At 34.8% G+C, this 15,302-nt stretch overlaps 1 protein-coding gene across 1 annotated transcript in view; it reads right to left on the bottom strand.

Moving 5' to 3' along the window:
• Nucleotides 1–3,873: 3,873 nt before the first annotated feature.
• Nucleotides 3,874–15,302, bottom strand: part of LOC144452784 (diacylglycerol lipase-alpha-like) — a 22,249-nt gene continuing 10,820 nt past the window's right edge. The window contains exons 7-13 of the mRNA XM_078143938.1: nt 14,431–14,592; nt 13,117–13,197; nt 11,111–11,253; nt 9,192–9,333; nt 8,229–8,443; nt 5,104–5,230; nt 3,874–4,731 (exon numbers count right to left, since the gene is read on the bottom strand). Coding sequence (XP_078000064.1) covers nt 3,874–4,731; nt 5,104–5,230; nt 8,229–8,443; nt 9,192–9,333; nt 11,111–11,253; nt 13,117–13,197; nt 14,431–14,592 — 1,728 coding nt within the window. The remainder of the gene's footprint in view (nt 4,732–5,103; nt 5,231–8,228; nt 8,444–9,191; nt 9,334–11,110; nt 11,254–13,116; nt 13,198–14,430; nt 14,593–15,302) is intronic.

Genomic DNA, 15,302 nt, shown 5'->3' with positions numbered 1-15,302 from the left:
CAGTTGGTATTTCCATCTTGTGTCTGTATGTTGAGTTAGTTGTTGACTCTCCCAAATAAACCTAACAGCAGTTCATGAATATTCATGTTCCATACGTTGTTGTTTAGTTCCTCCACATTCTCTGTCAGCATTCAGTTTCTTTAAGATTTTGATATTCTTCTAATGAAAGTGTTCTTTTTGTACTTGGTGTGGACGTAACAAAAGTCCTTCTATTATCTACATTATCTGTAAGTCTGTCTGTTTCTTTGGCGTCAACTTCGTCATCATCTTTGGGTATAGGGCTAAGCATGTTATCATCAAAGTCAGGATCACTGGGAAGGGGTAGATATTCTGTGTAACCCCTGCCAAGAGTTGGAGCTGGAGAAACTGGCAGTGGAGACACTGGTGGCAAATCTGAAGAAAAGTTAAAAAAAAGAGAGAGTTCAAAGGTCACCCAAATTTTACATACAGAGTTCAAAGTTCACATTCATTTCAATATTGCTGAATTACTGCAATCAGTTTCTTTCCAGGACCTTATCATGCAAGTAAAGAGGACATTATATTGTCCTAAAGTGATCTAAGGTTGAGGTGTATGACTTCAACTGTGTTTAAATTGTAGTGACTTAAATGACTGTATATGATCCATTCAAAAAATGGTTTGTTGTCCATGCAAAGGCACAGTGTGAATATGAATGTGAAAATGTATCAATTAACATGCATGTCTTGCATAAATTATGTAATCTACCATCACCAGTCTACTGAAAAGTAAACCTTAGAACACCGTATACTATGACTAAATGACCCCCCCCCCCCTCCCATATCAGTGGGTCCAGGAAATTGCTCCTAAAATCTTAAACAGTGTTCTATTTGTTGATTGTGGCAAAAGTAGATCAAATATTGTAAGGAAGAATTGGATTCAATGCACAATGCATGTATAGATAGTGATGGTGAATACATCTCCAGACGATAGCTAGTACATTCGATTGTATGATTACGAACAACTGTAACTTTCATTTTTAGTTGTTAGTTTGTTGTACAATCTGCTGAGATGCAAATGTAGTGAGTTTCTTTAAGAATTAAAATGATGATAATAATAATAATAACTGACAGATATCAAATGCCTAGAACAAGAAGAGGAAGTATTTGTTTGTGAATAGAACCGGACGATAATTGGAGACTGATATACATGTATAGTCTTTCCGATTTGTGATTTTTGACAATTTCAGTGTTACAAAGACATGTTTCACGCCTGGTCTCAATGACTTTTATTACATTTTGGTGTTGTTTAATCACAGGATTATGCATGTTTCCAGTGTTTTCGTTGAGGGCGGTATATATGAAAAGTTAAAATTTATCTGCGTTTTCCTGGTGTTTCACCAGGGTTCCTCATTAAAATCATGGGACAATGTCTCTGTCAATCTACCCTAGTTTTATCTTTCTGTAATCGGCCTTCCCAAACCATAGCAATAATTGTACATAGATTGAATTTCACGGTAATGTTTTCTTGCTTTCAAAGCAACGCTAGTTATAATTCTATCTTGCTTTCAAAGTCAACCAAACAGAGTGAAAAGAAAGAAAGTGACATGCAAACAGTTGATGAAGAAATAGAAATAAGGTGAGAGGGATTTCAGTAAATCATCACCATGGTAACAGTTTTTGACAATTACTTTAGGCTGCCTAAATTGAGAGGTACTATATTCTATGATAGCTGACTTGACCTACCAGGTTGTGGTAAAAGTGGGTCATATATATCCTCTAAAAAATGAACAACTGATGTAAAGGCAGCGACAAACAAATAGCAGCAAAAATGAATAAAAAAAATGGGAAAAAATTCTTAATCAATTAAAATGAAATTGACTGTAAAATATAAATAATAGCTAAAAACTCTAGCAGCAGTCTTAAATGTTATGTTTGTGTGAATTCTACGACTACAAAAAAAACTAGATGTCCATAACCCATAATATTACACCTACAAACAAACATCAACATTTTGTTGTGCATGGGAAAGCATTTTGAAAACAAACAAACTATTTTCAAAAAATAAAATAAAAAACACATTCAATGAAAACATGTCTTCAGGCATATATGTATAGATCAATGAATGAATCAATAATAGCACTGTTCACACTACCACAAATAATACCCTACTATACTCCGACATCAGACAAGACTTAAGATGGTTCTAGGAACTGTAAAGACAAACTTCGGAATTGTCTTGAAACCATTCTTATTTTTAAGTCTTCTGGAAACTTGCTAAACTTGTGTGCTGTCAACTTTCCACATAACTGTAACCACCTAAATATGCTGACTGACGTCACAGTAGGAGGAGTAAAATGGTAGGTGTGAACAGAGCTAGTGACAGATTAATTGATGGAAAATCATACATTATAGTTTCTGAAAAAAGAGTACATGTAACATTAAACATCCACATGATAGTGGTCAACAGCCTTTCTTTGATCACATGCACACCACATGATTGGCCCATGTCTAACCTCATATTTGCATAATTCCTTGGGTATTCCTACCTGTTGTCATACCAAATCCTCATTACAATGTGTTGGAATCAACTGTGAATTATTTCAAATGAAAATTTTGCCAACATAAGACATCTTAATTATATTACAACTGTGTATAAGTAACTACCCTATAGTTTGCAGCAGTGGGCACAATTACATGATTGTACTTGTAGTCTGGTTCACACTCATCAAATATTACCTTGATCTTGGCCTGGCAAAAACCAATATCTTTGAACTTGTGTGTCTGCATTCAATCATTCAATTAAGATTCTCATGAACAGCTAAAACATTTTCATTGGTTTAGATTACTGTCCAAATATGGGCATTTGCACATTAGGATCAGATATGCTACCCTACGTGAGGAGGCCATGAGATGAAGGTGCAAATGTTCATATTTGGGCTGCAATATTTTCATACACCCTGAGTGAATGTAGGAAGGGGGGGGGGGGAGGGAGGGGATGTACATTAATTTGACTGTGTAAATGAGGATTTTGAATTGGTTAAATTGCCAAAATTTGAGCATCTTGTTAAAATCAAAATTCAGAAGGGTGCTCCTTTTTCTTGTTCATGTTCGTGTTCATGTTCGTGTTCGTGTTCGTGTTCGTGTTCGTGTTCGTGTTTGTGTTCTTGTTCGTGTTCGTGTTCGTGTTTGTGTTCGTGTTTGTCTTAATGGACAATATAAACCTCACTTGCAAATGTTCCTCACAAATCAAAATTTTATTACTCTATTGATGCATGTAATAAAGATCTAATCTGATTGGGATAAATCTAAGTATATGCAGTCAAAGCTACAGATACATCTGTCTGCATTCTATTAATATGCTAATTACATGGCTGCAACATTTTCATTGGTCTAAAGTCCAACCCTGGTCAAAGAGAAATTTAGTTAAGGAATGAGATGGCTGAAACTTAACATTTGGTTTGTAATCTAGTTTTTAATAACTTATAGAATTGTCATAAAGGGCATTGACATTGTTTACAATATTGTCATAAACGCCAGTGATATTGTTTACAATATTGTCATACATACATGATTGACTGTAGTCACTGTACTGCATTCATTGGATGAAATATTGACAGCTTTGAGCTATTTGTTTGTAAAATACATCTATAACAAATATTACATACTGTCATTTTTTTTTCACTTGGTTATATTTCACTTGACTTTATTTCACTACTTTTCTAGGATTTTATTCAAAATGTTATTTAATAACTTGTGTATAGTATGTCTGCAAAAGTAAAATTATTGTGAAATAGGCTGACTAAGCAGTTTTCAAACTTTTAGAAAGTTGTGACTGTTATCTCAGTAAAAGTCATCTTTGTGATAGTTTTTAGAAACAGGTAGAACAGGTCTATAAATTTTCTTAAAATAAAGACATCATTCTAATAATTCATTAAAATTTGTGTTGAATCTCTTATCCTTTATTTGTAACCTACCTTTGGATGGGTTTTCTTGGATCATCTTTGCTTGACTAAGCCGTGGAGGTTTTGGTGGTGGGGAACCCTCGGGTAAAGGTCGGTTGAGGACAGTCAAAGGTATCTCTTCTCCTGTAGTAACAACACCTGAGTCTGAACTTTGCACTGTTTGGGCACTATCATTAGCGTGATCAGTTCCTGAAGACAGTCCTCTTTGCGTATGAACAGGACTTGCACTTGTTGCAAAGTGAGTGGGCGTTCCTTCAATTGTAGCTAGTGTAGTTATTTGATTTCGACTATAGGGTCCAGCGGCAAAAGCTTTGCCGTATGCTTCTTCTGGACTGTCCACTGGGTCCACATAATAGCAATATCCCTCTGTTCTGTGTGGCCTTCCACTTCTGGTTGTGAAACTTGAAGACTTCCTGGATTCTGAGACAACAGAATACATGGAGCTAGATTCCGATAAACTTTCCGGTCTGGCAAGTGGTGCTTTAGAAAGCCAGTCTCCATTGTAACTACTTTCCATATCATTACTAACTTCTGAGCTATGTTTTCCTGAGTGCCTATCAACATACTGATCAGGTCTACGTAAGTGTTCATTCACTTCCTTATCGTCAGGATGAGGGTAATCCCAACTCATTGTTGATACAGTTCTCCTGTCCGGATCCTGGTAGCCGTTTCTCAAAGTGTCATCACAATCATTATCATTTTGTCCAACATTATTAGAATTATGTTGGTTCATATATATTTCACTGCATGACTCTGATACCTCTGTATGTATTTCCAGCGCTACTTTACCTTGCTCAGCATGCAGAAGACACTATGAGAGTAGAACAAGTCAAAATATAGAATTACAGATAAGTAATATAGAACACCAATAGTCCAACCTTGTGTCTCAGAAGACCACTTCTTTGAGACTAATTTATAATCATCAACATTTTTTAAATTGTAAAAGGTTTTGTCTGAGCCAGAACAAGGTGAAGAGTTTAATGGAAACCTCAATCGTATCAGATATTACAAGATTGAACATATTAAATATTACAACACAGGAAAGTTCTCACTTTTTACAACACTGGCAAGTTCTCACCTTTTCTAGAGCATCCTGTACATTATATGGTAGATGACTGTTATCAAATATTACAACACTGGCAAGTTCTCACTTTTTACAACACTGATAAGTAAAAATTCTCACCTTTTCTAGGGCATCCTGTACATTATATGGTAGGTGGTCATTCAACATAACAGGTGATACAAGTACCTCATCAAATGATGTATTCTCTACCCATAATGCATGATACACAGTTGGATTTGTTAGGCAGCTTTCGGGACAAAAACACAATTCAAATTTCAGAATTATGAAAAGAATATATATAAAATTTGGTCTTTGATAAATTTTGAAATGAGCTATAATCTGTAAATTCTATTTAAAATGTCCCAAACGACCAATAAATGAGCATAAATGAGCCAAAACAAGGCCAGGAATTGACTCCAATGCAGGCACACACTCACACTCCGCATACAGACACCAGTGCACTGTGTTCAGCCATATTTGAGACATATTGGTCATTTATTGGTCATTTGGGACGTTTTAGATAGAATTTACAGATTATAGCTCGTTTCAAAATTTATCAAAGACCTATAAAATTTGTACTTATTCAGAGTACTGTAGCCACTAGCCTTATATCCAGAAATCAATATATACAAAAAAACCGTGAATGTAGAAGTTTGTTGTGACAAACAGTAATGGTACATACAAATCCACATAATAATTATATATAATCTCCCAGTATTCCGAATGAGTGCTACGTCATCGAGGACAATGATTCCCCTCAAGTCAGCCGTATCGGCTCGGAGGGATACAGACATAGGGGTATCATGAGTCCGAGATGACATAGCACAAATGAGAAATACCGGGAGATTATTTATTTATTATATACATAGACCAACTATTTTTATCTATTATAATGACAATTTTAAACTAAAATATTCTCAAACTTTGGCAGAGCGCACATTAATTTTATGAAGTGATGGGGCTACAGCGCTCAGCTGTTACGTTCATTCAGTTTTCAGAATGTAGTCACCACGACAGCTGCCGTTGCTACTACTACTAACGTATATGTTGAGATCAATAAAATTACACCACAGACTTTCAGGTAGGGAACATTTTGCCAACGACGGGATGTTTGTCAAGAGCAGTGATTAATTCTTTTACAAAATATAGACACTTTCATTGGAAAAAATTAGACATATTGAGAGACTGACTAACGAATGGATGCCTACATCGGTTATCATTATGCATAGAACTCGGCTCAGAGTCATACGCTAAAAACATCAACACTGGCCAAGTTAAACTTAAAATGTCGAAAACATTGTGAAATTTTGAAAAACACATTGTCAAAAGTCGTTCCAAAATTCTATCAATAGTTGAATTTAACGGACAATGATTTCACTGCGTTGCGCAACTATCACAACTGGAAGTTTTTAAGATGTTGATGTTAGCATGTCTATGTACGTTAGTGGCTGTACGAAAGGCGATAGATGTGTCCAAAAGAGGTGTATTTGTTCACTGTTTACACTGATGATGATGGTTGATTTTCGGCAATCCATGAATAGCAAGGAAACCATATTTTCAAACAACAATGTAACTGTACAGGTTGATGATGTTTACAAATAATTCAAAGTAGTTCCGACCATATTACTATAGTGTGACGTCAAAGTATAGTAATATGAAATGTATGGATTTCATATTACTATACTTTGACGTCACACCCTGGGAATATGAGGGTCTATGTATATAATAATGTATGGATTTCATATTACTATACTTTGACGTCACACCCTGGGAATATGAGGGTCTATGTATATAATAATGTATGGATTTCATATTACTATACTTTGACGTCACACCCTGGAAATATGAGGGTCTATGTATATAATAATAGTAAATACAACCAAAATTAGTCTATAATACTTTAACTTATTAAAATGGAAAGTGTTGCTATGACGTAGATTTCATTGTTGGTAGCTACTTTGATAATTATTGTACATGATTGTAGTCAACATGAAATACTTAGTAAACAGTTTTTTACACGACCAAATCAGAAACTTTTTTAACCATAGGAAAACCTTTATTTATAATTAAAACATAGGTGCTATTTATTCATTTATGTATTTAATTTGATGTTTTGTGTCCTATAAGCCAGAGGGTTGGATGTGGCTCTTTTGTTTGTAAATTTTATTTGCGCATTGTTTAATCTAATAAGTCCACATAGGACACCTTCATAAACAATAACATAACATAACATAACGTAATATAACATAACATAACATAACATAACATAACATAATGTATCGTAACATAACATAATGTAATATAACATAACATAACATAACATAATGTATCGTAACATAACATAACATAACATAACATAACATAATGTAATATAACATAACATAACATAACATAATGTAACATAACATAACATAACAACATAACACAGTAATGAATGGTAAACAGTTTTTTCATGACCAAAGCAGTAATAAAGTTACCTTTTAGGAATCTAGATTTGAAATGACTATATGTAGTACATACATGTACCTGTAGCTTTTGTAAACATTCTGACCATCTTAGCAACTCCATACTTGTTTTCTAAACATTCTAACCATCTTAGCAACTCCATATTGATTTTCTGAATATTTTACTAATATTTACCATGTTCAAAATCTGACCATCGTGTTAAAGTTAGCCAACATAAACTCTTAAACCCCAATATTTGAATTCCATAGATTTGGATTACTACTGTCGTATCGGTGGATAAGGATCATCCTTTTGTTCAGGATTAACTTTTCCTGTAGCTTTGCAAGACAGTTTAGTTTTCCCAAAGTTTAATCCGTATCTGACAATGGCCATTATTAAAGTGATCATATTGATGAGGATTGGGTATTTATTTTGGATTTTTAATTTATACAACAATTTTATCTTGGCTTCCTACTTGAAAAATCAATGTGGAACAACATTGACTAAGTCTGTGTTTGTAACTCAGTACATTGTAAAAAGCTAAAACTTGTGATTGTACGTACACAATACCAAACATTTTACATATTTATTAATCTTTTTGCAATTTATTGAGTTACAAACACAGACTTGGCATATGTTGTTTCACATTGATTGTGCAAGTAGAAAGTCATGATAAAAATTGTTTTATAAATTCAAAATTCAAAATAAATACCCAATCCTCATACATATTGCCTTTATTAAACACTTTGCAATCAGTAAAGATCTTGGAGAAGAAATTCAGTTGCATTTAACTTACTTACCCGACATTGTTTGGATGATTTCTGACGATGTGCATAATCTTACCGGGTGGATAAAGTGGTACGTGAGTTGAAAGTAAAATAGACAAATCACTAGGATGAGCTGCCACATCAACTCTAGTTGGTGAAGGAGAGAAGTCTTCCTGTCCAGTGGATGGCTGCATGTTAACATCACGGATATTACAACAACAAAACAAGCCACCACTAATAATCAGCCACTGTAAAGAAAAGTTATTGTAAGGCCAAAAAAGAACAAAATAACCGTGTCTGGTCAGCGTGTGCATCACTTAAATACCCCTACATTGATCTTTTCTCCTTTTTTTTTCCAGCCAATGCAATCTGCAGATCCAGGGGGCAACACACTGAAAAATAACCCTCTGTACATTAATTGCCACTTCAGTGTAGACAACTGCAGAGCCAATCATGAACAAGCAAATGACATCTGCCCTACATACACACTTGCTGTAAAATACCAAATAAAAAGAACAGTAACTGCAATAATAGATTTAGTGACAGGTTTGACAATTACAAAAAAAAGAAAGAAAAATGTTTTGCATCGTCGCACCACTTTAGACCAGAAACAATTTTTTTGGCCTAACACTGTTTTGTTATCTTTACAAAAAAGTGATCTTAAAATAGCCATATGGATTAGAATGGGGTATTTTTTAAGGATTTTTTATTTCAATCAATTGCCAAAAATTGAACAAATGTATAAAATATTTATTAGACCTAAAAAAAAAATTGTTTCGTTCCGGTTACCTGACTGCCACCTAGTTTTTCACTGACGACCCTAAACTTTTTTTTACATAATCGGGTAAAAGTAAAAACCGCAAAAAATTGTAGTCTCGTCAGTACCTTGGTCAAGAAAATTGCCAACCTGTTCTCAGTTCAAATCAAGGAAAAAGTGAGGGGTTACCATAGAAACTCTTTCCACGCTATATCAAATGTAACAATAGGAAGACTTACTTTAGGGTCTTGACTTCGTTTAATACATGATATCAAATCAGATCTCATATACTCCATCTGTGCTAATCCAATACGTATTACAATATCTTTACCAACCACTACAGACGTAATGAAATCTTTGGTATGCTCTACAACTGACATACTGCAATAAAAACATCACATTACATTTACCTGCATCACATTACATTTACGGGTGTCACATTACAAGTTATTAACATACAGTACTGCACTAAAAACATCACATTAGGGAGTACCAGCATCACATTACTGACACTACGGGACGAACCAGTACCTATTTGTTTCCTATTCCATGAAGCACCAACTGTGCATGAAAGGTCAACAACGGGGTCAAATTTGGCAAGTGACTAATGAATATTCATAAGGCAGTATATTACCGTCTGGTTTACAACGATTTTGTTCGTACTTGCCGCATGAGATATACATGTATGTCGACAGGCCCTATATTATTGTGCCAGTGTATTAATATTTATGAATCAAGGAGATGCCTAAACTGGATAATATAGTATAATATATTTGCAATAGTTCTTTATTTATGTCTGCGCTGCATTTTGGATTTTTGACACCGTTATTTTTAGAGACCGACCAGCCAACATGTCGTAACATTGTATCAATTTCCAGTGAAAAGAATATCGATCCATACGTCCACTGTTGAGTTACAGTGGAAAGTTGGTGTGTATATTATTTACACTCCTTGATATTTTGTCGTGTTAGGACCTTATATCTTACATATATCAGCCAATATTTTTGGTAGTTTTGATTTTAGGATGAAGTGCCCTTGTAATTCGTACTTTTTATAACATTTACTGACCTATTTTCGTAATTTCAAGCCTACTTTAGAGATGCGTGTTGGTTTAAGTATCGTTAGTTTTGTCAACGGCTAAGAACACTTGAAGATAAAATCATACTCAAATACAGATTACAATAATATAGAGTATTAATTCTAAAACGATACTAATTTTGCCTATTATACTAAATGGATGCAAAATTTGAAAATTATAAGTCGAAATTTGAAAAACTTGAACCGACAAGAAGTTCACACCCTGTTGAATTCAGAAAATGCCATTGTGGGCTATGGAAAATTACACAAAATCATGAAATTATGTAGCTATGGATTTCCTAATACCATATATTATCGTACTGAACATCATGTACATGATACACTAAGTTTGAAATTAGTATTCCGGTTTGCAGTGTAGTAAATATGATCGTACTCTTCGACTATGCTAAATTTAATTTACTGAGTCGTGAGCACGTCAAGACATGATTGTCCAGTGAAGGTGTATTCGCGTAAAAGAAACAAAATAGGAAGTGTTTGATGTGCATATTGAAATATCACATAATTCCAATTATAATGTCTTCTATAACAAATTACAAAGATTTTAAGGTATTTTAATTAATATCTCCACATGAAGTCTGCAAATGGTGTACATGCACAATGTCATTGATTTCAACAATTTGATGCACTTCCTGAAACACTATGACAGAAACAGTACTCACTTGAGTAAAAAGGTCGATGACCACTGATTACATACCACTTTCAGTTGTGCCAGTGAGCTAGGGAGTCTGCTTTATTTATGTTTACATTAGATAACATAAAGACTCTCTAGATCAGTGTATAAATGCAAACAAGTGAAATCAATGCTGACAGATATACCAATTTAAGTTATTAAGCTAATATATTTGGTCTTAGCCGCAAAGTGTGTAGCATTCTACTGTAGTCAACCAAGTTTCAATCAAAGTTATATCATGCTAGGATTGTGTGTCAGTCTCACTATGGTATTTTTACTTAGTTCTTACCTTAATTAGCAGACCTCAGGGGGTAAATATGGTATTTTTATTCAGTTCTTACCTTAGCAGACCCCAAGGTGGTAAATATGATATATTTACTTAGTTCTTACCTTAGCAGACCACCAGGGGGTGAATATGCATAACAATATAATGATGGAAATTCCGGTTTCAGTAAAATGGCTAGTATAGCTGCAGTGCCAGCACCAAGTGAATGGCCGACTAACACCAGGTCATAGGTGTGTGTCCCCCTCTCCTGTATAGTCAAGTAAATGCATTGAGTTATTAAACGTTAACACAAGAGTCTGTAGTTACGTATAAACAATAAATACACTCAGAATCTAGTGATATACATAGGAGTGAAAAGATACACAAACCATTCACTGCTGACCTAGTACTAATAATATGATGACATTCACTTATGACAGGACTTTGATATGATATACTGCACATGGTGTAGTAGAATAGAATGGTTCATTCTATGGGTACACAGTGTTTCATGTGTGTAGACTTCTAGTGTACATTTACAGGGACTATCACTTCATGGACTTCTAGTGTGATTTAATTATCAGAATCCTCAAGACATTACTGTCACCTATTTATGTAATAAACCATATCCAATGATACAAGAATTTCATCTTCACTTGCAAATGCTATCAAGATCAGTGAGATGGATCACCAGATTTCATGTTGAGATATATATATATATATATATATATATATATATATATATATATATATATATATATATATATATATATATATATATATATATATATATATACATATAGACAATAAAGATACTACATAAACATCCCCATCTCTGTCTGCTCTCTAGTTTGTAACATTTGAGTATGTTCTTGTTATCTTTAACAAAATACAGAGCAGACACTGTGTAAGGGATGATTGTGTGTTATCTTTAATGTGTCTACAGAGCAGACACTGTGTAAGGGATGTTTGTGTGTTATCTTTATTGTGTCTACAGAGCAGACACTGTGTAAGGGATGTTTGTGTGTTATCTTTATTATGTCTACAGAGCAGACAGTGTGTTAGGGATGATTGTGTGTTATCTTTATTGTATCTTTATTGTGTCTACAGAGCAGACACTGTGTAAGGGATGTTTGTGTGTTATCTTTATTGTGTCTACAGAGCAGACACTGTGTAAGGGATGTTTGTGTGTTATCTTTATTATGTCTACAGAGCAGACAGTGTGTAAGGGATGATTGTGTGTTATCTTTATTGTGTCTACAGAGCAGACAGTGTGTAAGGGATGTTTGTGTGTTATCTTTCGTTATTGTGTCTACAGAGCAGACACTGTAAGGGGATGTTTGTGTGTTATCTTTATTGTGTCTACAGAGCAGACATTATGTAAGGGATGTTTGTGTGTTACCTTTATTGTGTCTACAGATCAGACACTGTGTATGTAATGTTTGTGTGTTATCTTTATTGTGTCTACAGAGCAGACACTGTGTAAGGGATGTGTGTGTGTTATCTTTATTGTGTCTATCTCAACATGAAACCTTGTGATCAGTCTCACTGATCTTGATATATCATTTTATAGCATTTGCAAGCTAAGACGAAAACTCTTTTAGTTTGCAAAGTGTCTGTCTTGGCTTTCCAAAACTATAAAGTCACCAAAGTTGTACAATTGCCTCCAATTCTGTATGTATCAGTTATATACCGTGAGTTTCACTATATCATTCAGCATTTCTGTTTGATGCAACCACATAGAAACCAATGAGAAATTGAATATGCTACACTTTAAGATAGCAAGATTGAATGAGTACAGTTTCTTGCTACATTTTGTCTAAGTGAAATAAACTACACATGCCACCATACAGACATCAAATGAACACCGCAAAGGACATCTACGCGTCCTTCATCGGGTGTTTAATACTAAGAAAAACATTGGCACCCAACTGTCTGCATGGAGTTGCAATGCATTTAAATGGTTTATTTCATTTCGACTAAATGTAGCAAAAAATGTGATCTTGCTATTGAAGTGTGGCATATGCAGTTTCTTGTTGGATTCTTGTTGGTTGTATCCAACAGAACAGTTGCACGATATTGTAATTGACTGTAAAGATTTTCATACAACTTAGCATAATCATTAACCCACCTTATCATGACCAAATGCTCGTGCAAGAATAAATTCATCTTTAAGCTTTCTCTTGATATACATGGCAGCTTCTACCATACCCTGAAGAATAGACGAAGTAGAATTTATCAACATTACAAATCTCATTATTAAATAAATACGCCAATGACATTGTAGCACAACTGTTGAGAGTAAACTTTCATTTCTGTAATGATTACATGGTCTTGTTGCTAGACTTATTTGCATACATTTTTGAAGATTATTCCCATGCCTACCCATCCATGGCGTTATATCGAAATATATGCCATCATTTAACTGCTGCTATGGGTGTGGTCTTGTTGCTAGGCATATTTGCATACATTTTTTGTAGATTATTCCCATGCCTACCCATTCATGGCGTTATATCGAAATATATGCCATCATTTAACTGTTGCTATGGGTGTGGTCTTGTTGCTAGGCATATTTGCATACATTTTTTGAAGATTATTCCCATGCCTACCCATTCATGGCGTTATATCGAAATATATGCCATCATTTAACTGTTGCTAAGGGTGTGGTCTTGTTGCTTGGCATATCTGCATACAAGTTTGGAATGTTTATTCATTCGCTTTCACTTCACTTGTGTTATATTGGCATTACATGTCATCATCTACCTGTTGCTATGGGCGTGGTCTTGTTGCTAAGGATATTTGCATATTAATTTATTTCACATGTTTATTCAATTGCTTAACCATCCCTCTTGTTGCATTTGCAATAAACCCCATAATTTGATTGTTGCTAAGGGCATGGTCATGGTTGCTAGGGCAACTTATGTAAGTGCAACACATCCACAATTTGTAGACTAACCCTCTTTAGAATCATTTACCAAATTTCATCCCCAGTAGTTTGAGATTTAAAGTTCAATACCAAAATCACTTGTATCACCCACAAGACAGACAGACAGAGACAGACAGACTGACTGACTGAGAGACAGACAGACAGACAGACAGACAGACAGACAGACAGACAGACAGGATTTTACTTTAACCAAGCTATGATTCATTGAACTTCGTTGGAGAATGTTTCCAAGGAGAGATCAATTCAAAGTCATTCTACATAATTGATAAAAGTAAATTTGTGCATATTTAGACATCAGACGATAAACTATCGATCCTCTTAGAAAATTTCTTGTTGATGTAAACAGTCCTCCAGCAGTTCACTTTATTTCTGTATGTTATTTGAATATGCTTTACCGTGCTTGCTATGGCTGCAATTGTAATTGATAATAACTAACCTTGTGTCCTAGCCAATCATCTGGCATTCCATCTACCGTAATTGTAATTGATAATAACTAACCTTATGTCCTAGCCAATCGTCTGGCATTCCATCTACCGGTAATTGTGATATATCAGCACTTAAATCTGTCAGACAGTCTTGAAGAGACAATGTACCACGTACTGAAATAACTACTTTATGATGTTCATGATCAATGACAACAAAGAATGGCGTTTCTGAAACCTGCAAACAACAATCATAGAATTGTATAGTTACGATAAGTTAGATTGACTTTATGACAAAAATAAGAACTTTTTTACAAAATTTATTTCAATATTACCAAAGGAGGAAGTAAAGGATCGTTTAGTCTTGCTGCTAGACGTTCGGGCTTTCTTTCGATGCTATAACTATAAGCGAACGAAGTTCGCATGTGAGGGCCTGCCCGAACAGTCTAGCGAATGTCATTTTCAGACCAGACATTCCATTGAGATTACATTGAGTGGTGGGTTGGGCCATCTATGCATATATATACTTTAATATATTCAATAACCTATGACCTCGGGGAATCTCTACATGCAAGTGTTGACAAACACATTTACGTCATTACTATGGCTTATCGGTTTATGGTAATTGTGAGTTTGATGAGTGTGTAGACGTTGTCATTCACACATTTCAGTTAACGCATTGGTGGTTATTTATACAAGCCCCTCCTTAAGATGAATATGCATGAAAATTTAGCTATTGTCCTCTGTTTGTGCTTGTCGCTAATACGGTTCTCTGATTGGCAGTTATTTATATCCTGATGGCATTCGCTAGACCTCGGATGTTCCATCCTCGATAGCGTTGTTCGGCTGTGTGTCGTATTTTATCGGAAGAACATCCGAGGGCTAGCTGATAGACTAAGGATCGTTGTGCTGCTATTGGTCCATGCCAAGGGGTAATAATTGTGAACA

Source organism: Glandiceps talaboti, chromosome 23, assembly GCF_964340395.1.
Source record: "Glandiceps talaboti chromosome 23, keGlaTala1.1, whole genome shotgun sequence".
In the NCBI taxonomy this organism is placed as follows: domain Eukaryota; kingdom Metazoa; phylum Hemichordata; class Enteropneusta; family Spengelidae; genus Glandiceps; species Glandiceps talaboti.
This window is presented reverse-complemented; position numbering and strand designations above follow the sequence as displayed.